This window comes from Dendrobium catenatum, unplaced genomic scaffold (genome assembly GCF_001605985.2).
Source record: "Dendrobium catenatum unplaced genomic scaffold, ASM160598v2 fragScaff_scaffold_1363, whole genome shotgun sequence".
Classification (NCBI taxonomy): domain Eukaryota; kingdom Viridiplantae; phylum Streptophyta; class Magnoliopsida; order Asparagales; family Orchidaceae; genus Dendrobium; species Dendrobium catenatum.
The window spans coordinates 194451-219056 of NW_021319825.1; the positions used below are offsets into that span (position 1 = coordinate 194451).

Sequence of the window (24606 nt, forward strand, 5' to 3'; positions counted from 1 at the left end):
GGTTCTCTGCCTACACTTGGAGAGTGTAAAAGGACGAAGGGTTCTCTGCCTACACTTGGAGGGTGTGAAAGGACGAAAGGTGCTCTGCCTACACTTAGAGGGTGTGAAAGGATGACGGTACTCTGCCAACACTGGGAATAGTGTGAAAGGATGAATGGTTCTCTGCCGACATCAGGGGAGTGTGAAAGGACGACGGTTCTCTGCCGCACCGGGTAGTGGTGAAAAGAGTTTGTAAAGGCTTCTCCGCCTTGCTGTGGGTGCTAAAGGAGAGTCACTATTGGTATTAGTGCAATAATCAGAGGGTGCCTCTGGGGAGTGGATGTAGGTCTGATTTTGACCGAACTACTATAAATCTGGTGTAACTTATTTTTCGCTGCTTATTTACTTTTTGTGTTTAAAACTTTGAGGTTGGAAAAATTTTCTAGAAAAATTCACAAACTAAAGTTTTGTTTCCATTAAATTTTCAAAGAGGGTTAAAATTTTAATTACCAATTCTTCCCCCTCTTGGTTAGCCTTGGGATATTTAATTAGGCTTAACATCCTAATTCTTATTGAACGAGTTTCAACAAGTGGTATCAGAGCTTTGTTTTAAAATCAGAAGATTACATGCGGGTTTCTACTTGCAAAAGTGGAAAGGACATATGGGATAGACTTTGTATAACATATGAGGGGACTAATGAGGTTAAGCAATCTAGACTTAATATATTGTTGCATGATTATGAACTGTTTCGCATGAAACCAAATGAATCAATTTCTGAAATGTACACAAGATTCACACAAATTGTCACCTCTTTGTATGCTTTAGGTAGGGAGTTAACTAATGTTGAAATGGTTAATAAAATTTTGCGATGCTTGCCTACTACTTATGATGCTAAAATTACTGCAATTACAGAGTCTAAAGATCCAAACATATATTCCATTGACAATCTTCTTGGATCGCTAATTGCTTACGAGCAAGGAGTTAGCCAAAGAAGGTTTGATGCAGGTGAACCACGAAGGGAGAAGAATATAGCATTGAATATGGAAGAGTCTGAAAGTGAAAATTCACAACCTGAGGATGAAGATGACATTGCTTTAATGACTAGACAATTCAGAAGCTTTTTGAAGATGAAGCAAAAGAGACGACAACAATGGAATAGAGGTAAGTTCAATAGAAATACAAAATTTTCTAATGAAGTTATTTGCTATGAATGCAGGAAACCTGGACATATAAAGACTGAATGCCCATTACTCAAAGCCAATCCTAGCAAGGAGAAAATAGAGGAGAAACCATTTGTGAAAAAGGACAAAAAGAAGTTCCAAAGAGCTTTTTGGGCGGACTCAGCTTCAGATTCATCGGAGACAGAAAAAAAAAGAGGAAGTCACTAATTTGTGCTTAATGGCTGACATACTTGATCATTCAGATCAAGAAGAGGATGGCTCTCACACAAGGCCTCGTGAGAGCATATGGTACCTGGATAGCAGATGTTCAAAGCATATGACTGGAGATTCTACACAATTCATTTCGCTAGAATCCAGGAGTGGAGGCAAGGTTACACTTGGAGATAACACCACAAGGAAGGTGATTGGGTCAGGTATAATTGGTAATATTAAGAACTTTTTCATTGAAAATGTGCTATTGATAGAAGACTTAAAGCATAACTTGTTAAGTATTAGTCAGCTATGTGGTAAAGGGTATTGTGTCAAATTTTTTCCTACTAGCTGCATATTAAGCCTTAATAGTAAAGATGTTTTAAATAGAAAAAGGGTAAACAATGTCTATATGCTAGATTTGAATTGCTTTCATATTCCTACTATTTTTTGTTTGAAAACTGTATCTGATGAGTCATGGCTTTGGCATAGGAGACTTTGTCACTCTAGCATGAAAAATCTAAGGAGAATTACCCAAAAAGACTTAGTGAGAGGAATACCAAAACTAGACTTTACTAAGGACCACCTTTGTGATGCATGTCAATTAGGTAAACAAGTGAAGTCCTCTTTTCAAACCAATAAGGATCTTAAAACAAGTAAACCTTTAGAAATTTTGCATATGGATCTTTTTGGACCAGTTGGATCAGTAAGTCTAGGAGGAAAGATATATGGATTTGTGATTGTGGATGATTACACTAGATTCACTTGGGTTAAATTTCTATTTTGTAAGAGTGAATCATTTAAGGAATTTAGAAACTTTGCAACTTAGATTCAAAGAAAACTTGGGTGTGAAATCACAAATATACATAGTGATCATGGAGGAGAATTTGAAAATGAAAAATTTGAGAATTTTTGTAAAGAAAATAGAATAGATCATAACATTTCTGCACCTAGAACCGCTCAACAGAATGGGGTAGTCGAAGGAAAAACAGAACATTAATAGAAGCTGCCCGAGCAATGTTAGCAGAATATTCACTTCTAAAATATTTTTGGGCTGAGGCGGTTAGCACTGCATGTTATGTTCTGAATAGGGTGAATGTAAGATCAAAATTAAATAAAACACCCTATGAATTGTTAAAGGGTAGAACACCAAATTTGAGTCATTTGCATGTTTTTGGATGCAAGGCGTTCATTCATAATAATGAGAAATTTGCCTTAAGAAAATTTGATCTAAAATCAGATGAGGGAATTTTTGTTGGATACTCAAGTGTTGGAAAATCTTTTAGAGTGTTCAATAAAAGAACTTTGAAAATTGAAAAGACCACACATGTTTTTGATGAAATTGAAAATTTTGAAAAGCCAAAAATTGTAGAATATGACATTGAGGATAACCCCCAAAAGATTGAAAAGATAAATTTGGAAGAAAATTTGGAAGAAGGGTTGGAAGAAAATTTGGAGATAGAAAACCCTTTGCCTAGAGATTTGAGATTTTCTAAAAACCACCCAAAGGAGTTGATAATTGGTGAACCTAGTGAGGATGTAAGGACTATGCATGGATTAAGCAAAGAATTCAATCATTCAACCTTCATTTCAACAATTGAACCCACTAATATTGATCAAGCATTATTGGATGAATTTTGGATTTTGGTCATGTAGGAAGAGTTGAATCAATTTGTAAGAAATAAAGTTTGGGAATTAACATCAAGATCAAAGGATCAAAGTGTAGTTGGAACTAAGTGGGTATTCAAAAATAAAATGAATTACTCAGGAGTAGTCATTAGGAATAAGACTAGATTAGTTGCTAAGGGGTATAATCAAATTGAAGGGATTGATTTTGAAGAGACTTTTGCCCCTGTAGCTAGACTTTTTGAAGAATTAGGATTTTGTTTAGTCTTTGTCTGTTTTAAAGGATTTAAATTTGTTTCAAATGTGATGTTAAGAGTTGTCTTTTAAATGGAGTAATGAAGAGATATTTATGTAGAATCAACACCTGGATTTGATAATTCCTAAATACCCAATCAGTTTTTATGTTGAAAAAATGCCATTAATATGATTGAAACAGCACCTTAGGGCTTGGTATGAAAGGTTGGATTTCTTACTTAAAAGATCATTTGAAAATAGGATGAAATGTAGAAACAACACTCTTTTTAAAGAAATTTGGAAAGACGACCCATGTTCAAATTATTGGATATATCATTTTTGATCTTTAAATAAAAATCTTTTGTGATGAATTTTCCTAAAACAATGAGAAGTGAATTTGAAATGGAGTAATGGGAGATTTAAGTTACTTTCTAGGCTTATCATTAAGCCAAAGAGGAAGGTACTTTTCTTAGTCAATCTAAATATCTAGGACATCCTCAAAAATAAGTAGAACATGGACAATGCTAAACCTATTAGTACCACCAATAAGTTCCTCAGTTCATGTTGGTATAAGGACCCTAAGGGAAAATCTGTGATCAAAAGAATTAGAGGGATAATTGGATATTTATTTTTTACTGACTGCTAGCCGCCGATATCAGTTAGTGTTGCTTGTGTGCGATGATTTCAATCAATCTAAAGAATCACATTTGCAGCATGTGAAATTGATTTTAAGATATCTGTTAGGGAACTCAAAACTTAAGGAATTTGTATCCTAAGTTTAGTAACTTTCTTTGAAATAATTGGTTATTCTGGTTCTGACTTTTGCAGGTTGTGGTAGATTAGAAAAAGCACTTCTGAAACATTGTCAATTTAGGAAATTCTTATGGTGTCTTGTTCAGTGAAAACAAAACTCAGGTTGCTCCTATTCTACTGCTGAGCTGGAATTATATTGCATTAGGAAGTTGGTTGGCACCAAGTACTTTTGGTGAAACAACAGTTGATTGATTAGGTACAATAGACCATATCTAATTTATTGTGATAACACGTAGTGCATTGCATTTCTAAAATCCTATTTCAACATTCAGAACCAAATCATATTAGACATAAGACATCATTCATAAGGATATGTTTCAAAAGGTAAAATTGAACTTACTCATGGTTCTACTGAAAATCAACTTGCAGACATTTTTACAAAACCTTTAGCCTTTGATACTTTCAGTGCATTAAGAACAAGACTTGGTGTGATTGATTTAAATGCTTAAATAAAAATATTTTTGCAACATTGATATTTTGTTTTTATAGTTCGTTTTTTATGTGATTTTGTGATTTTTGTTTGTTTTTTAGTGATTTTTATTTAGAGTTTGTATATTTTTTGTTGTTCATTTTGTTTTGTGTGTTTATTTTTATTTGCTTTGATAAAAATACAAGAATAAAAATTCTGAAAGCAGATCGTCCGGTACGAAAAAATTTTCGTACGGGATGATGTGTTGGAATGCGTGAAGCTGTCAGATTTTAAAACTGATTCGTGCAGTTTTTTCAGTTTTTAATTAAGTTTCTCTGTACGATCCTCAGATTGTACGGGGCGAAATTTTTAAGTAACTGTGCGAAAAAACGAGAAAACGGTTGAGTGGATAAGGTAGTTTTTAATAAACTTCGTCTGTACGAACCTGGAGTTCATCTGGACGAAAACATGGCGGTTCAATGTAGGGGACGGTTTTAAAACTGCCATTAAAACGATCACAAGTGTGATCGTTTGAACGAACATGTGATCGTCTGTACGATCGGTCAAGTCAAAAGTCTGTACGAAAGGACGCATCGTAAGTTGTGTTGATTACGAAAAGCCGTTTCATTTTGGACGAATTCGATCGTCAGTACGAAAGTTTTTCGTCCAGACGAACGATAATTTTCGTCCGGGACGAACATTTTTCGTCCAGGACGAACGTATCTTTTTCTTTAAATAAGAGGGCTTTCTAACTCAACAATCACACTTCCAAACATGTCTTTCAATCCCTTTCGATTTCTAGATCAACAATGGCCTCCTCTAGCAAGCGTCAAAAGGTTTTAGCGAAGAAACCCCATAGGAATCCTTCCGAGAACTTTCTTTCAAAAGAAAATGAGGAATCCTTTTCACAATTTGCTTCTGCAAAAATCACTCCATCTCGCATTCTAATCCAGAGTGAGATTAACTACAAGGTAATGCATCTTTTCGCTTCCACTCAGTTTGAATTTATCCTAACTCTTATCCACCTCTACAACAAACAGACCTTCCTTTACTTCCTAGCAAATATGAGTTTCAACTCCGACCACTCTTCTGTCAGTTCTTTTGTTTTTAAACAAAAGGTTGAAATCACAAAGAATGACTTAGGTGCTTTTCTCAACTTAAGAACTGAAGGTTTTAGAGCCCACACCCTTATGAACAATAACACTTTCAAGTGGTTTGAAATCAATAGGGTGATTAGAGGAAATACCCTAAATGATCATATTGCTAGAGTTTCTGGACTAACCAAAAATGCTCGAATCATACAGCACATTCTTAGATCTTCAATCATTCTAAAAGCTGGTGATAGAATAAATATTACTCCACTCCTTTCTATTGTGACCTTTTTGATTATGGAAAATCAACCTATTGATGAAGCCCAACTTATCTTAGACTATCTTTATGGGCTTTCTGAAATTGGGCATGTGGATCAGAAAAGAAAAAGAAATATTGCATTAGTTACCTTTATTTTGGAAAAGAAATATAATCTAGTGCATCCTGATGAAGAGTATGAAGAGCCGCTCTACTACAACGATGCTTCTTTTAGAGCGATATTCAAGGAAGACAAAGGGAAATCATATGCCAGTGATTCTGAAGAAGAAGAAGAATGAGCACAAACATCTGTATCTCAACCAAATTATCAGAATTTGGTTGAGAGATTTGATAGACTTGAGACTCATTTTGATCAACGATTTGATCAAATTGATGCTCAACTTCCGCAACAGCAACAGGACATTGGTAATATAAGGAATGAAGTTCATGAAATTAATACCAATGTTATGTTGATGAATTCCTACTTCAACTTCTTTGGTGGTGCTCCTCCTCCAGAAGAATAGAGATTTTGGTTTTGATTTTTTAGATGTTTCATGTATCAGTCTTTGTTTTAGTTATGTTTATTTGAAAGTTCAGTGTATTTTTTCTTTTGTTTAAGTATTGATATTATGAATTGATCTTGTAATCTTTTTATTAATATCAATATTTGTTGTGTTTACTTTAGATTTGAATTGGTTTTGAAATGTGTTTAAATTTTATGAATTTCATTAGTCTTTTTAATCTTAATTGTGCCTAAAACTAGATTGTAAATTGAGATTAATTTCATTAGAAAATCTAGTCTTTCTAAATTTAAATTATGTTTATAACTTGTTTTAATTAAAATTTTTAATTTCATGTTTTTCATTTAGACTACATTATATTTAATATTATTATTGCAATCTAGATGTTTTCTTATTTTGTATTTCATTTTTCAAATTATATTTATGCTCTTAGAAAAGTTTCAAATTTTAGATTATTGTCTTTGGAAAGAATTCAATTACTCTTGAAAATTGTACAAATGTACAAAAATCAAAAGGAATGCGCAAAAATTTGCAAATGTGAAAAAGAGGCACAAAATAAGCCAATGTAAAAAAAAATTGCACAAAAATGTGCCATAAATTTGAAAAAGATGTGCAAAGCGCCACATGTGGTAGTTTTCTTCTTTCCAGATTCTTTTAACCTCTTAATTCAAATTGATATTATATTCATTTATATTTTTATTGAAATTTAAAATATACAATTTTTAATATATCTTTCTTGCTTGATTTTCTTTATCTCAATGTCTAAATTGAATCATATCTTTGATAAATTCTTCTTAGTTACAATGTTATATCACTTCTTAAATTCTATGAATTTCTATGATTTGCCTAATATTTTTAATTTTATTTGCATACCTTATATCAATCACTTTCAAGATTAAATTAGCAAATGAATTTCTTATGATTACATACATTTCTTGTCTATTTTTCTTCTTCACTTTTTGTTGTTGTCAAAAAGGGAGAGAAATTATTTTATTTGTATTTTTGTTTTGTGTTTTTGTTTTGTTTGTTTTGTGTTTTTGTATTTTTGTGTTATTAGTCTTGTAATTTTTGTTTTGTTTTGTTCGTTTGTTATAAAAATTTTGAAAAACAAAAATTGTAATCTTTAGTTCAAAATGCTTCCTTTATTTTATGTATTCATTAATTCAGGGGGAGTTTAGGAGATTATTAAAATTTGAAATACTACAAACAATAATTGTTTTGCTATTATTAAAAAGGGGGAGATTGTTAATGATAGTTGCTATTTGCATGTTTTACATTCTTGCAACTTGTATAGTTTTGATGATTTCAAATATTATTGTTCTTTGCGTAGTTATCTCCTAACAATTTTTAGAAATTTTGTATTTGCTCCTGTATGTACTAACATTTCAGGTGAATCAAACTCTCAAACATGAAGACTTAAAATCAAATTCAGCAAGAAATTCTTTTGAATTTTGAAGTTTAAAAAATGTCATTTTTTAATTGAAAGAGAGTGATTGTAATTAAGTGAATAAAAACATACACACACACATAAGGAGATCATATAAATTTTATATTGATCGTATGAGACGATATTAGTTCGTACGGGACGATTAGACAGTTATCTCCTATTAAGAGCACATGGAACGAATAGGAACTGCCTAGAAAATTTTTCTAAGTCCTGTTTGTCCGGGACGAAATTAATTATCGTCAGGGACAATCTGCTCTCGAGAAAAATTTCGTCTAGACGAAATTAATTATCGTACAGGAAGAGTTGCTCTCTATAAAAAATTCGTCCAGACGAACATATTTTCGTCCAAACGATATAACCGACTTAGGACAGTTTTTCTATGTTCGTTCTGCAGTTTTTGGAACCAACCTGGTTATAACCGTTCGTACCGGAGCAACTAGTGTATTTATTTTAATACATTCATATTAGGTCTTCAAGGCCTATAATCAAGAGAATTCACTAATAAAGGCATAAAGCCTACGAAATCCGATCCTCCTAAGTAGGTAAATAGGAGTAGACAGTGTTCGAACCATCGGATAAATATACAGTCACGAAATTGACCGAAATATTTATTTTATACATTCATATTAGGCATTCAAGATCTTTAACAAAGAAAATTCACAAACAAATGCATGAAACCCGAGAAACCCGATCCTATGTCGATAACCCGACAAAGTTGACAGGATTCAATCAACAAATGAAAATAACCCATACACCCCGATAATGGTCGTGTTGAATGCAGATCTTAACCGAAGAGGTTCACAAAATATCTTCAAATACCCCGATGATGGCCGTGTTGAATGTAGATCTCAACCGGAGGGGTTAATTTCAAATATTTTAAAATATCCTCAAACTCCACAAAATTCAAATATCTTCAAGTGACTTCAAAAACACCCCGATGATGGCCGTGTTGAATGTTTATCTCAACCGGATGGTTGACTCTAAATACTTTCCAATGCCACCCAAATGCCCATCAAAATCCATAACTCGACAAAGTCCACAAATTCCAAGAAATCCTAACTCTAAAAAATCCCAAAATCCAAAAAATATTTAAAATTAAAATTCATCCATTAAATACTTAAAACAAAATTCACCCACCCTCCGCAATAGTTTATTGTGGTGGAAAAATTGAAAAACTACTTCGGCTCACAAAGAGCTAATGTTTAGTCAAAAATATCATTAGGATTCATTCTCAAACAATCTCCTGCCAGTACAGACGTGTTACGTGTCCTCTAATCGGTAGTTTTACCGCCAAATGGCACCGCAAGATAAACGATTATGCCCCGAGGTCATCTGAACACAGTGGTTTTGTCGCCAAATGGTACCACAAAATACCGGTTATGGCCAGAGCCAATACGCTTCTTAGTGACATCAAATCCTTAAGATATGAATCAATAGTATATAGTCGATAGGGCACAAAGCCCTCTGTTAGCTAAGATTGATTCAAATTTGTCCCATTAGGCAAATATCCAACCCAAGTCTACAAGGTCCGTTTGGACAAAGCAACCCATGGCTGCTAACAAGGATCCTTTTGTCAGATTGGGTCAACTACCTCCTCTGACTAAGTAGACCAGGGATCATGATGGCCCGGGACGACGGAACCATGGGATCTTGATCAGGTCCATCATCCATTCCCCCACCATCCACTTTAAATGCTAGATGGTGAAATATCTATGTTAAGTATCAAACTCTCCAAATTCTCAAATCCAAACCCAATTCCCAAATTTTATACCCATGCTACAATTATATGCCAAATAACACGTATCTCTACATATCTGATCGATGACTAACCTTAATCAAAAGTTATCTCTCGTGATCGAGAGAGGTAATTAACTATTGGGCTTGCGCCTATAAGAAACAAGAACTCAGATCATAAAGTCCTCACAAAATGAGGGCGAAATCTCTAGGTAGTGTCTTATCTGCAAACCCATCTGCCTTCCCAAAATTTACCACAAAACTTAATCCGTTAAAACTCCCCCGAAAAGAAAAGAAAACGCGGGTGGATGCAGGGGCCGAATTTTCGGAGTCCACAAAAGTATGGCTAAAAATTTATGTATAACTTACCAATGCATGTGGGGCAAAAAGATCCCCATGGGCAGAAGGAACCCCAAAGAAATGAAAACTGCAAAGCTGGTGGGGCAAAAGGGACCCCAAAGAGGCAAAAGGGACTTCTATGTAATTCAATAGCGATAATGCCAAGTTTACTTGGGCTCCATTGAATATGTTTATGAATGAGTAGCCAAATCTTTTAATAAGTAAAATTAATATTCCGTATGGATATAAGAAGAATTTCTGGGTAATATCAAATGAGAATTATGAAGCTTGCTCAAGTAGTATAACTTTTATTTATGTTTTCAATATTTTGAATTTTATAATCATGCAATTTAAATGTTATTTTAAGTTGCATCACTTACAGAGTCTCATAGCTCACCAGTAATTTATTACTGGTTGTTGTTACATGAAAGGAAAAAGGAAAGGTGGATGAATACTAATCTGCAAGTAATTAAATTTTATATTAATGTTTAGTCTATGTTTGAAGTCTACTTATGAGGTTAGTAAGAAGTTTACTTGTTGTACTACTTTGAGTTGGTTTGGACTTCCTTAGTGGCTCTGTAAATGTGTTTATTGAGGTTTTAATTTAGAAGATGCTTCCGTTGATGTATAAATGGACTAATAGTTGGATGTTTTACATGAAATTCTAAAAAGAAAAATTGTATTAAATGTTTCTGAAAGGGTAAATGATTATGTGATGCATGTTACACTCAATGGTACTATTTAGGAGTACTGTGGGAAGTTACACCTTGGTCTTTGAGAGAGACTTGCGGATTCTGGCTTCACCGTAGCCTTAATAGATTTGGATGATATTGTTGCTTTGTTCTGCTCCAGTGTATCCTGCATCACCTAAAATTGTGCTTGTTTTGCTGCATGGTTTCTAGAATTCTCAGCTCGAAGTTTCTCATCCCTTTTCTCTTTATATTGGTTGTAAAACCCCCCTTTTGATCTTAGGTGTTTCTAACAAACCATCAATACCAACTTTGGCATCAAGGTATTTATTAGCCTTACTGCTCTCCATCGTTTTCACAAGCATGCCTTCACCATCAATGGAAGTAACAACAGGTTCAATAATAGTATCACCTTGTAGTGGTTCTGTCGTGATGATCTCTTCAGACATAACAACTTGAACACTTTCTGGATTTGAAAGCTTGGCCTTAACATCATCTTCTTTTTTCTCCTTTGTTATGGTCCAAGTTACCAGAAGCAATCTGATGGCAAGGATCTGATGTTTTTTATTTTTTTTCATGTGTAGAATGCTTAAAGGAACCACCCATTTCCGCACTCCATCTTCGTAAGAAAGATTTGTTAACATTAATGGATACCTCTGAAGTTTTCCTATTTTGAATATCTGCATTTTCATCTTTTTGTTTGCACTCAAAAATGCTTATAGAATCTTGAACACTCATTCTTGTGACATTATTATTTTCAGGCTTCTTTGGTGGATGTTCCATTTCATCATCCCCACTATTGGATCAACATCTCTATTTGTTATAGTTTTCTCTATGTCCTGAAAATAATTGAGGCTCTTAGTGGAAATTGCAGCAGACCTACGAGAACTAGATATATCTACCTGGATCCGCCGCATTGGTGAAACAAATCTTCTAGGTGTTGCAGATCTTAAACTAGCCGACTTCTTACACCATTGGGGCTATCTCTATCACTTGAATCTGAGGAATCCTCACTCTCTAATGAGTTATGCCGCTTAGCTTAGGTTACTTTAGAAGAAGAAATTATACCCGCTAAGGGATTAACTACATCATATTTTGCACTAAGGAGGGAAAACATTCCTTTTGTTGCTTGGTTAATATTTCTTGAATCGTTCAAGGATGTCTGCTGCTTCTTTGCAGTGTCGAAGTGCATATTATTTGGGTCCAACTCCATAAACTTAAATAATAAGTTGCTTAACTCCGCTGCTCCAAAATGTTGAGATGCTAAATAAGAAATATGGTTGGTACGACAATTAGCACAAGTAGCACAATTGAAAGAAGAAACTAGCTCTTCCTTCAAGGCAATGAGTCACAAATCCATAGCTCGCTACAATTCATTCTTTGTAAATTCAGGAGATAGTGATAACCTAGGATATCTCTTATTTATGGACAGATAATACCTTTCCCGTTCCTTCTTTCATTCCTTCTCCCACAACATATCTCGATAGTGCTGCTCTTCGCATATATCAAGTTCTTGACAAAAAGTATCTCTATCGTCCTTCCATTCAGCAATTGTTGGGACTCCAAGATTTAGATAGTCATATGAAAAAATGCTCCCTTGGTAGTCAGTTCCAGCAGAATCATAAAGGTCTTTCCTTGACATATAATCATGCCCCTAAGGTAAACTTAAGCCATAAGCAGTATTTGACCATTGAGTATAGATGAGATCATCAATATTCCACCTTGGAGCTCCTAAAATTAAAGCTGAATGTGGTATGTCACACTAAGAACTACCAAGAATGGGTAAAGCATGTGGATCTACACCCATTCTTCTACCTTGCTAACTAAATTCTTGAGGACCGAGAAGAATAGGTGCAGCTCTTGCTGCAAGATATTCAGTTTGTTTCACTTCAAAACTAGGATGCAATGACCCTAGGATCGCCATCACCCCAATAGCTTCTTCATCCTCCAGCGTAACAATTGTCGTGGTCCCTCTATGTTTCCCCCATGTAGCGAGGGTAGGAATGCCACCTTTCTTGCCTTACATGACCAGATCCCCATGGTTCATCATGTACCTCTCCTTCTCTGGTCGTCCACTCCCCTTTCCCAAAAAGTCTCCCACAGTGATCGGCCACTCCACCTCCACCATAAAACTCTCTTCTTGCTGTCCCCCCATCCATAATCCCTAATCCGGCCCTTATCGGGGCCCTAGTAGATAGTTCTTGGTGAAAGAAACTCTCCTTATAGAACTCTTCCTGCCTAATTTCTTTTCCCTTAGATTTAGCAACAGGAATCCTGGTCGATTCCGGGTTAAGGTTAGCAATTGGAACCAACGATGGAGTTTTGGATTGCTTCTTCATGAGCTTTCTTAAAATCTCTTTTATCCCTCCAAATCAGCTCTCCATCCGATTGTCCACAGTTAAAAACTTCTTCCATGCCGAATTTGAATTGTTCTATTTTGTCTTTCAATGCATCCACTTTCTTTGTTGTCATAGGTCCCAAAAAAGTGCTCTGATACCAATTTGATGCGACTTCGAAGCCAAAACATCAAATAAAATAGAAGAAGAACACAGGAACACAAAGGTTGAGTTGATTTTCTTATTTCTCCTTCAATAATAAAGCAATATACAATTGATATACTATTCAGGTATATCAGCTCCCACACAAACCCTAGATTTCGCTAAGAACTCACAACAAATACTAGGAAAATAAACTCAGCAATATTCCCCCCCTAAACCATATAGACAAATTCCCCTTAAATAGCCCTAGAACACAATAATACAATTAGAACATTCCTAATCAGCATAAACAAAATTTAAGAAACATTTCTAAATAAATAGAACATTCCTAATCAAAATAAACATAATTTAGGAAACCTTCCTAAATAATTAAACATGATTTAAAAAATCTTCCAAAACAATTAAAAATAATTTAGAAAGCCTTCCTCCACAATTAAACATATTTTAGGAAACCTTTCTAAACAATTAAACACTTAATAAATAGCATAAACACAATTAAGAAAATTTCCTAAACAAATCCCCCCTTATTAGGAATCTTCCTAAATAATTTTTCTTAATTAGGAACTTTCCTAAACAACTCTCTCTTGATTAGGAACCTTCCTAAACAGCTCCCCTTAATTCCTTACATAATAAATAATAGCTCCCCCGGCCTAGCTGTGGGCCCCCGTAGCGTATCAATTTCACTACCATGCAAAGTGATGTGATAATAGACACAAAAAAAAATAAGCGCAGATCACCACAATCAATATCAAACTAAAGAACAAGTAACACACTGCATAAACCAATAGCCATGCCCTAAAAAGGATTTAACTATACTGAATGCATATTTTGAATTTAAAAAACTCATCTTTTTTCATCAACTCAGATATCAATCACTTATTTAAATTCCTTTTCAATGATTGTTAGTCCATGTACCACTAGTGATTAATCAGAAGCTTCCTACCCTTTCATCTTAACGATTATTCATGCATGTAGACCTAAAGACAACTTATTAACAAGAGCGGGTAAAAATGAAATATTATTCTTTTTCATATAAAGAAAAAAAAGGGAAAAAAAGGCAATAAAACCCATTTGGGGCACACCTGAAAATAGGTATTATGCTCTGGAACAACATTGTTCTTTTCCAGGGCAACTACTGGCCTTCCAATAATGTCCAGATGCGAATATTTTGTCTGCAGAAGAGATCCAATTTTTTAGAAACAAGCACAAATAATTAACAAAGTCTTGTCATTAATACTGCACTGAACCAAATGAGTGCAGTAAATGAAAACTATAGACGACCTCATGCCATTGCTTGGTGTGAAATGGAACCGAAACAGAAACTTCTTTGGATCCTTCAGGTAAAACAACCTGCAGCCAGCAAATAAATCATCACCCTTCAGCAGGTGGAGCAACTCGATTTGCAGTGGTTTTAATACTAAAGCTGTATTAACTTAATTTGAGGATATTGAGATGAAAATTCGATCACTAAATAATAACATGAACTCCAAATTCCAGCCAACTGAAAGATATCATCAATGAACCAAAATATAATTTGGATAAGACCTGAACCTACATTAGTATAATTAATTGAAATGATCTAGCCACTCCACTCAAAATTTCTAATAGCATTTTAAAGAGAAAGTGGAAAATTTTGGCTTATTAAAACCTTTAAAAAAAAGTTCATGCATGGCACTGTGAAATCAGATCAGTGCACACTTACAACAATGGAAATGCTTCATGATGAAAAAACAAATGTCTTTGATATTCAACACAGAATGTGTTCTACAGAATATCCATAAGTTGTTCTCATCAAATATTATCTTTGATCATGGACAGAAGGCACTTTCGAAATTAAAGAACAAGACTGGCCATGAACATGGCCATTGAAGTTGCTGGTTTATAAAACACAAAAAAGCTTCAGTGGAAAGAGAAAGGGACATGGGAATTCAATATTTTAGCCAAAAAGGAAATACCGATTTAATCCAAAACTAACTTTAAACACCAATGTTGGAATTCCACGTCTATACCACTAATTGAGATGGAAGTCACATCATCAACTTAATTTTAGTTGGGACGTGTCAAGGCCTTGCCAGAACATTTTTTCTAATAAATGAAGTAGAAACATTGGCATCCCAACAAATGTCTAGTTATGTCAAATAGAACTTGCTGATTGAGGTTAACATAAAACTTAGAGATCAACTCAACCCTAACATGTCATACTAATTGCTGTGCAGGCACTGCAACTTAGAAGATGATGATTGTAAATAAGTTATTGCATAAAATTTCTTAAGAGTAATAAACAAGATTGTCAGCACCATAGGCACTCAACTAAAAGTAAATTATTTGAATAAAAAATGCACAGTTTATCTAGCATACCATGTTGCACTATCACTAGCATTGAAAAAAAAAATACTAACATAGAAAATTGCCAGATATAAATACGAAAAAAAAGATATTCACTAACTGCACAAATCACAAGAGAGATATAGGGAGGATCAGATTAGGGGTGCAAACGAGTCGAGTCGAGCTCGAGTCAAGAGGTGTTCGAGCCGAGCTCGACTACAAAAAACTGAGCTCGAGCTCGAACTCGGGTCGAGCTCAAACATCGAGCTCGAGCTCGACTCGACAACAGAAAATGAGCTCGTCGAGTCGCAGTTCGAGCCTGTTAACGAGCCCTCCACCTGAGTCGTGTCGTCTACGCTCCACCTGCGTCATTCGCGTTCGTCTGCGGCAGCTTCTACGTCGTCCGAATCTTCTCGCAAACAAGACAAAAAGTGAAAGGCTCCAATTCTGCTTCTAAATCGTTTGCATTCCGCCCGCATTCGCATAGAGATGCTTACACAACGTCCGCGTTTGTCTGCGGCAGCGTCTACGTTGTCCGTAGTCGCCTGCGAGATTACTATTCGTAGTCGAAAATGAAGGATGTTTTCCCGTTTCGAGCTCCGCCGTCGCCGTCTTCCCGAAATCACGTCGTCTTCTTCCCGTTTCGAGCCCCGCCGTCGAGATCTACGTGAGAGTTCCGTCAATTTGGATTTCCCGCTTGCGAGAGCTCCGTCATTTTGGATTTCCCGCTTGCTAGCTCCGTGTATTAGGTTTTACTACCGCGTGCTCCGCCGTCGAGCCGAGTCCAAGGCTTGTTCGAGCTCGAGCTCGATAAGCCTTCGAGCTCGAAATTGTGTTCGAGCTCAACTCGCGAGCTCGATAAGCTCGACTCGTCGAGCCCGTTACCGAGTCAAGTTCGAGCAGGCTCTCGAGTCGGCTTGACTCGGTTGCACCCCTAGATCAGATACATGAGGACTTTGCTAGTTAAAAGCTATCTGGGCTGCGAAAAATGTTAAATTGAATACTTATATCATGCTAGAAAGTTACTGATGCAAAACATAGTCGGCACTCTAAATTACGGGATGCAAAAACAAAAAGGTTTCTAACTGAATGTCAAATTCACATTGTCTAAAAACATGATGGTTATTTAATTGAATATTATCAATATTTCACTATAGAATGCTTTTTTTCTTTTAAGGGGCTGGGGGCAGAATAGCTCCTTTGGCAACAACTAACCCATGTTTCCCACATATAGAAAAGGAGAAATAGCAAAGTGGAAGTACAGAAATTGTCAATAAGGTAAACCCTTAAAACAATAAAAGTAGAGCTGTTCTCACAGTGTAGTTGAATGATCAAAAAGATAAAATTTGTTGGATGCATTAAGAGAGATATACTGGATAACCATTTAGCATTTCACAAATAAGCTTTACAAAACTAATAACAGTTACAGAATTATCACAAATATCATTTCTAGAAGGAATTTTGCTGGCATCATAAATGATCGGCAAGAACAGCATCTCCAAAAGAACTTGAAAGAACACAAAGAATCAAAAGCTCTTAAAGAACTCTGATTACTACAAGTCTTGGAACTAGAAAACTAAATATAAATCTAATCAAGATTGCAGGAGCTAAAATATTAGAACATATAACAGCATGCAGAAGATGCTGAACATAAAAAAGGAAGCTTTCCAAAAAATCTAAAATATGTTTGCATGAACTGTCAGGGAGTGTAAGTTCAAAAAAGAGTAACTCACCTTAACAATGAGATCATCAATAACAACCTCATCCATAGGGCAGCCAAATGTGATGTTAAGGAAACGGTTTCCCTCAGAAACAAACAGAAAGTCTTGCAGTGGTAAACTATAGCCAATAGTAAATGATGTTCTCCACCCACCAAATATAGGAAATCTAGGTTCAATTTCCAGTTGTGTCTGTATACAACACACATATAGTGAAACTCATGTGATATAAGCAAAAACTTGGAATGTGTGCTCGATCTTGAAGTAGAAATAAATTAAGACAATAATAAGTATACGTGCTACCTTTCTAGAGTCTCCCCAGAGATGTGATGTTGAGATGTTTCCAATGTCATCTCTATAATAAATAGAATGGGCTCGTGGTGGCAACCTAGCAATGAGTTGTCTAAGGGATGATCTCCCTCCCATATATGATCTAGATTGATAGTCAAGCCTACAAAGAAACACATGTTAAACCAGCTAGTTTTACTTTATTTAACACAAAAGAGAAAGAAAACAAAAAAGTTGAAGAGATTAACCTAGAAAATCCGCCTTTGTTAGTGGCCCCTTTGTGGGCAAGGTTGTAGTGTTCAGTAATCTGTATGCTGCCCCAGTGAGAAACCTCTATCTCCCTCACTAATTCTTGAGCAACCACAAACGGATTATTGTTTTCAAAATGAAGAACTATGGGTGAGTAAGAGAATGGAGGAAGTTTCTCATATGGCCCATATTTAATTTCAGAATCTACAAGTTTTCCACTGGGATGTTTTGTATATGATTCCACTCTTCCACCAGGTAGCAGAACATTAAGTGACTGGGACTTCACCTCATAGGGCGAAACATAGTAGGCACTATCCTGATAAACAACAAGCTGAACATCCGATTGACTGATTTCCTCGGGGAATGGCTGCAGAGAATGGGTGAATATGCTGAGAACATTTACAGTCAAGCTTTTCCCTTTCTCCAGCCCCTCATGTAATGATATAGAGTAGAAGCTCAATTCTCGGGGCATGCCTTCTGGATGAACCTCAGCAACAGGAAGATTAATGGCAGAACCTTTTCCTTTTCCTTCATTATAAAATGCCTTCAAATTTGCTAGGTTCTTTGCCTGCATGTTAGGAATTGCCAGCAGAATCTCTGAGACAACAACACGGCCAGCATTCTCAACCTAAAAATATGAAAGACAAAATACTGTTAGCAAACCCAAGGGCATTTGAAGAATAATGTCTATGCACATCTGGAAATATATAACATAAACTAAAGACAAAGCTTTTAAAAATTAATACATTACCACTATTAATAAGCACACTGATGTTGGACAGATACATGCAAATTTTTAACAGTCAAATGCCAGGTTAGGTTAATTTTGGCCAAAACAGAGAAAAATTATCCCCATCATTAGCCTTATCCCGACTAATTGGGATTGATTTTATAAATCCTCATTCTCCATTCAATCTTGTTTAATGTTTCTTGAGTGATTAATTATATCTAAGAAAAATCTTTTTGAACAAAATATATTCATGTTGTTGCTCGTCCTATATATAAGGCTTATGATGCACCGACACTTCCTCCTCAAAGAGGCGGCAGTGTTCGCGGACAGCCGTTGTCCGACACGACACTCGTCCGACACGTGTCGGACACCGCCAAAAATGTCGCGATTTAAAAAAATATTAAAAAAAGTTGGACAGCGCTGTGTCTCGACACGCGTATCTTTAAATATTTTAAATTATTTTTTTAAAAATATAATTTCTTATATTTGGTGAGATTTAAACTAAATTTCTATTTCATATCCAACAACACCAAATCAACCGCTGCATTTAATACCATTCATCGAATAATCCTCATTTTTCATTTCTCTTTGGGCAGTGAAGGTATTTTCATCTACTCTCCTTTTTTGGCACAATACACATCTTTCTTTTGTTTGAACCAGAGTTAAAGTAGTGAATTCAAGTTGATGGATATTAAGGCAAAAACAACCTCTAAAGCTAATCACTAATATGTTGAAGCTTGAATGCTTGATGTTTGTTAGTAAGTGATTATTTTGCTTATATTTTTGTGGTTATACTAATATATTTGTACTAAATTTTTATATTATTAAGCTAGACAAGTTATCATGTCATTCATTTATTATTGTTTGTCATTTTTAATATGATATTACATTAATATATATACAATATATAAAAACATGTATTGCCGTGTCCGCGCCGTACCGTGTCCTATATTTTCAAAAAAAGCCGTGTCCCGTGTCTGTGTCGTGTCTGTGTCGCCGTGTCCGTGTTTGTGCATCATAGATTAAAGGGTTGTTTGGTTGAGTTACTTTAGGGTGTAAAGTATTCCATAAGCAGAAGTATTACAAATTTTGGTGTTTGGTTGGAATATAAAAGAATGCAAAGTAAAGTATAGTAAATGTAATGTAAAGTGAAGTTTTCGCTGTCGGCCACCACCGACCACCACCGGCAGCCGCCCTATGCTACCCGCCACTGCCCCCTGCCAACTATTAGCGACACCCACCGTCGCCCACCCATCGCTGCCCCGCCGCTTCCAGCTATCGCCGTCGGCCGCCGCCCACCAACCGTCACCATTTAGGAGTTTACAGTCATTACTTCTAACAAAACAAGAAAAATCATTCACTTGTTACTTTACATTCATCCAAACAACTCTAAAGTATTCCTTTTATACTGCATTCTTTTTTTCAGTCAACCAAATAGCCCCTAACAAAAAATCTTTTTGTACAAAGTATATCCATGTTATCACTCGTCTATAATGTTTTCCTCTCTAATCTTCCAATCTTAATTTTATCTATCCATTCATAACTGCATCTTCTACATTCTATTGTACATGTTCAAACCTCCTAAGTTTATTTCCACCATCTTATCTTCAATTGTGCTAGTCTTACGATCCCTTTCAAAATAAAGAAACAACCTTATTTTATTTTTATCCACAATGCAAGACGAAATGACCAATTTTGCCATGGAACTAATCCAAACTATACTGATAAATTTAGGATGAGGATGGTTGGCTCTCAAGTCAACCCTTTTGATATAGGAGCAAGAAACTTTAATGCACTACATTACATGATCTTCTATTTATTTTGAGCATGTATTAGATTCCATCAAGTACATAATGTATGAATTAGTTATAAGCAGTGTGCATATCAATCATAATAAGTTGGTTGGTTAAATCAGATTATCAACACCTAGTGCAAGGAAATAACTTAGATTTTTCTCATTCTAAGTTTCGATGATGGAGATAACTTGGTTCGAGTAAATAACCAAACTAAACCAGCAACGTTGTGCCTGATCAGTTTGTTAGTTTTCATGGTTCTAGGGAAAAAAACCCCTCAAAAACACTGTGACTCGAATAAATTTGTTCATTAGAGCATTGCTTGCAAACCATTATGCCCTAACGCACATGAACATGACACCTCCACACTAACTTACATCCAATTATCATGGTTTTCCAAAAGTTTTTGATAGGAGGTTTTCTCTACTGTTGTATCTTATGAAGCATCCCCAATTTTATAAATCTTCCCACGAGTCTTTAAAATTGCGTAATAAGATTATTTCTAACATTAAGGAAATACACAATGTTAGAGAGATGAAACTGTCAAAATTAACTAGATTTTCATAAACTAAGACAACAAAATCTTACTTTTAATGTTATAGGATATAGTTGTGTGAAATTGATCAAAGGAAAAAAAAATGTCAACTTAACTATATTCAAGAAATCGATTCATGTCAAATAAGAGTTTGTTGCAGTGTTTTTGTTATTAAATTACAAACTTGGGTTATTTAAGTTGACAAATAATCCAAAGCATAACTAGACCAAATAAACAAGTCAAGGTTAAAAGTTTAAGAGTAGGCTGCAAACTTCTTCATTTACCATATTGTAATGGCATCTAATTTACCATCAAACTGTTCCCTTAGTTCTTATGTTAAAAAAAAAAAAGCTATGAAAGAATGCTCTATTAAACTGGAACAAAAAAAATTGTTTTCATTAAATCTTCAATCTTTTTTTCATAAAGACATTCAAAAGTTCACCCTTGTACAGCCATTATTTGCTGAATTTCAGAGTTATCAACATAAGGATTTTAAAATCAACCCATCACTACCAGCTCTTCCCATTCTGACCACCTAAATTAGTGGCAGTGTAGCAAACAAACTTCACTCAGACTGAATTTAAATAATTGCCTAAAAAATTAAGAATTGCTTAAAAGAGAGAACAATAATAGCATACCTTTAAAGTAGACAACACTCGTACAATGTGAGAAGTCAAATCAATCTGCAAAATGAATGTTAAAATAATTAACCTTTTGCAAATTCCACAGCATAAGCAATTTAAAAATTAACCATTTTCTATAAGGTCCTATACTTTTAATTTTGAAACCACACAGACCAAAAGATCTTTTGTAGGATTTGATGCTTTAAGCATATACTATCTCTAAGAAATATCTTCTTTGTCAAGCTCTTTGTAAGGTGTTGACATTGTTTAAGATATACTAACTATAGTAACCTCCATAAAAGCAAACTTACTTAGAAACTGGAAGGTTAGCAATTAAATTCAACGAATATCCCCTCAACAATACGTCCTGGAGGTTGAAGTAATAAACCCCTTTATGAACCATATCACTTAGTGCCTAACGACATTACATAGAACCTTCACACAATTTTGTACCAGGCATCAGCATGCACTGAAGCTTGAAAATAAGTCAAATTGGTTCTAATACAATTCAGAGCTTTGAATTGTAATATAATTCAATCTCACTATGCTAGCAACATCCCTCACCATCACATGCAACAAAAGCATAAACTCACATGTAATCCTAACGAGGCCAAAAAAAAAAACTAAACCCACTTGTTCCTGCAAAATATGCAATGTAAAATAACAAGAACTCTTCGGCATTAAACTCCATCAGGCTCTTTAAAAACAATGCAAAAATTCGGGTCAACAAGCGAATATTTCCAGCAAGTGATTTTGTGGAAAATTAGCTTATATCAAAATTCTCTAGCTTGAAACCATAAATTAACGCTATTCGTATTTGCCGTCACTCCATTACATACACTAAAATCCACTTTAGGGGCCATCATTCAAAATACAAGGTTTTGCAGTGCCATACTTCAATCTTATGATAAAAATCTATATATTTCTCTTACAAATTAAAAAAAAAATGATCTGCATACCAAAATACTAGACAATTGGTATTTATGTCCCTAAGCGTCTTAAGAACATTTGCAATCATATTTCTTTTTCGGAGGAAAAAGACCAACACTAACTCTACGGATCCTGATATACCCCTAAACCCATATAAAGGTGCACCTTTTTCAAAAATGGTTTGATCATTGATGGCCGAACAGATTGAGACTATTCCTTCAACAGAGAACAATCATCAAGGTGCACCTTTTACTAACTGAAATATTACAATCCGATGAGACAATGGAAACCTGCAATAGATATACATCAAAGCCGGGAAAGAGAGAAATGATAGAGAAGGAGCCACTCACCCGTCGATCTACCTTGGAAATTACAAGATCGGATCTGGCAGTCGTCATCCATGTTGCGAGGAGGAGGAAAAGAGCACAGGCAAACACCTTCCGCATTTCCGTCAGCCCAGATTACGAGCTAGGGCTTTGACGATCGACAGAAGAAGCGATTTCTCGAACTCACGACTCCAAAATCTGAAAAATATTCTCGTCTTCGCTTCGGGAAATTATTTGGTGCGGAGTCCGGACTAGCTCTAATTCTTACTTCTTCTGTTAAATCTTGATAAGTGGAGTGTGACAAATTATTACTTACGAATCATAAGAATCGTTCATATTTGCTCTAAATACGAGTATTTATTATGTATTTAAAAATATTCAATAAATATTTAATTATGAGTATTATTGATTATTTTGTGAGTATTTATTAATTTTATAAGTATTTTATGAATATTTTATGAGTACTTGTTTACTGAGTATTTGTAAATACTCAGTAAATATACAACAATCCAGACTATTATTTCCGTCCGGACTCCATGTCTATATCACTCATGATTGACCAGACTCGCCACTGTTTTTTTATTTTTGGGAAAAGGGGCTTAGGATTGACGCTTCATTTTAAGTCAAACCCCACGAAAACTCTCAAATTCAAATATTTAGGACTTTTGATACCGCTGAGAAAGAAAAAAGGAGCAATGTTGCATTATTTGCGGAGTTGGCATGCTCACAAGACGTGAAGGCTGAAAGGAGATATTTAAACATTCATGAATCGAAAATTTATTTCGCTGGAACTGTTGCATTTTTCAACTTATCGATAAATTTCTACTTCATCCCAAATTGTTATAAGGGTTTTCAAAGTTTTATAATTTTTTGCATGAGCTACGCTATTTGGATAGAATGTCCATGCTAAAAAAAGATATGTATGCAACACATTAATGCTTAGTACAAGCACATACAAGTGCATATAAAAAACAAAAGATCACTACGCATTTGCTACTCCACTTTTACTGTGTATTGTTATTGTGCTCTTGCTACGCTTTAACTATACTTTTATTGCATTTTCACTGCGCTTCCATTGTGCCTTCACTGCACTTTCACTGTGCTTTTGTTAAACTTTTGATGTGCTTTTCCTAATGCATTTTATTACCCTTTCACTATGCTTTGGTTACGCTTTTCACTATGCTTTTACTGCATTTTTCTACTGCGCCTTCATTAGGCCTTCACTATGCTTTCACTATGCTTTTGTTGGACTTCACTACGCTTTCACTGTACTTTTTTTGCACTTTCACTGTACTTTTTATACTACGCTTTCACAACGCCTTCACTGTGCTTTATTTTGTATTACAGGTTGTGTATAAAGATGAGAAAGAAGCATACGATGCTTACAACAGTTATGCATATAATGCTGATTTTAGTATACACAAGGATTATCACAACTATTGGCAAAATTTCAAAAAGAAAAAAATCAAGGACTTTGTATGGTCGAAATTTGATTTCAAGAAGAGATTTGATCTGAATTCCCAAACAAAATATCAAAAATTAAAGACCCAAATGACTTATTTATCTTTGGTTATGTTTGTAGTTGATAAAGTTGGGAACTGGAATGTGAAAAAAATTATTGAATCTCAGAATCATGAATTAGCTAAGCCAGAATACTGACACCACCTCAGAACATGTTGGAATATTGATGATGAGAAAACTTCAATTGTAAAATTAATGATAGAAGCCAAGAAAAGAACCGTTGATGCATTCTCCTATCTTATAGAGGAAGTTGGAGGTATCCAGAATGTTGGATTCTCTAAAAGGGATGCATACAATTTTATTCAAAAAGATAAAAAAGTAAATATTAAATTTAGGGACACTAATTCTTTGATTCAATTCTTTAAATATTATCAAATTGATGACAACATGTTTTCATGGGATGTCTAAATTGATGAATTTGATATATTTTTATTTTTTATTGTTGATGGTATGGGTAGGATAGATTATGACTATTTTGGAGATGTGGTGATTTTTGATACTAGCTATAGGTCAAATAAATATAATTTAGTTTGTACATTATTTATCTATGTTAATAATCCT

The 24606-nt window shown here is 34.9% G+C and overlaps 1 protein-coding gene across 4 annotated transcripts in view; it reads right to left on the minus strand.

The window, feature by feature from the left end:
• LOC110115233 (dolichyl-diphosphooligosaccharide--protein glycosyltransferase subunit 1A) overlaps window positions 1-22826 on the minus strand; it is a 54175-nt gene extending 31349 nt beyond the window's left edge. The window contains exons 1-8 of one of the 4 annotated variants that reach the window (XM_028699674.1): window positions 22561-22825; window positions 22364-22488; window positions 21284-21328; window positions 17587-18215; window positions 17354-17501; window positions 17066-17242; window positions 14289-14357; window positions 14090-14179 (exon numbers count right to left, since the gene is read on the minus strand). In XM_028699674.1, the coding sequence (XP_028555507.1) occupies window positions 14090-14179; window positions 14289-14357; window positions 17066-17242; window positions 17354-17501; window positions 17587-18215; window positions 21284-21328; window positions 22364-22387 (1182 nt within the window). In that variant the 5' untranslated portion in view covers window positions 22388-22488; window positions 22561-22825. Of the gene's footprint in view, window positions 1-14089; window positions 14180-14288; window positions 14358-17065; window positions 17243-17353; window positions 17502-17586; window positions 18216-21283; window positions 21329-22363; window positions 22489-22548 lie in introns of all 4 variants that reach the window. The other 3 variants (XM_020848406.2, XM_020848405.2, XM_028699675.1) reach the window with 3 other exon arrangements.
• Between the last annotated feature and the right edge of the window lie 1780 nt (window positions 22827-24606).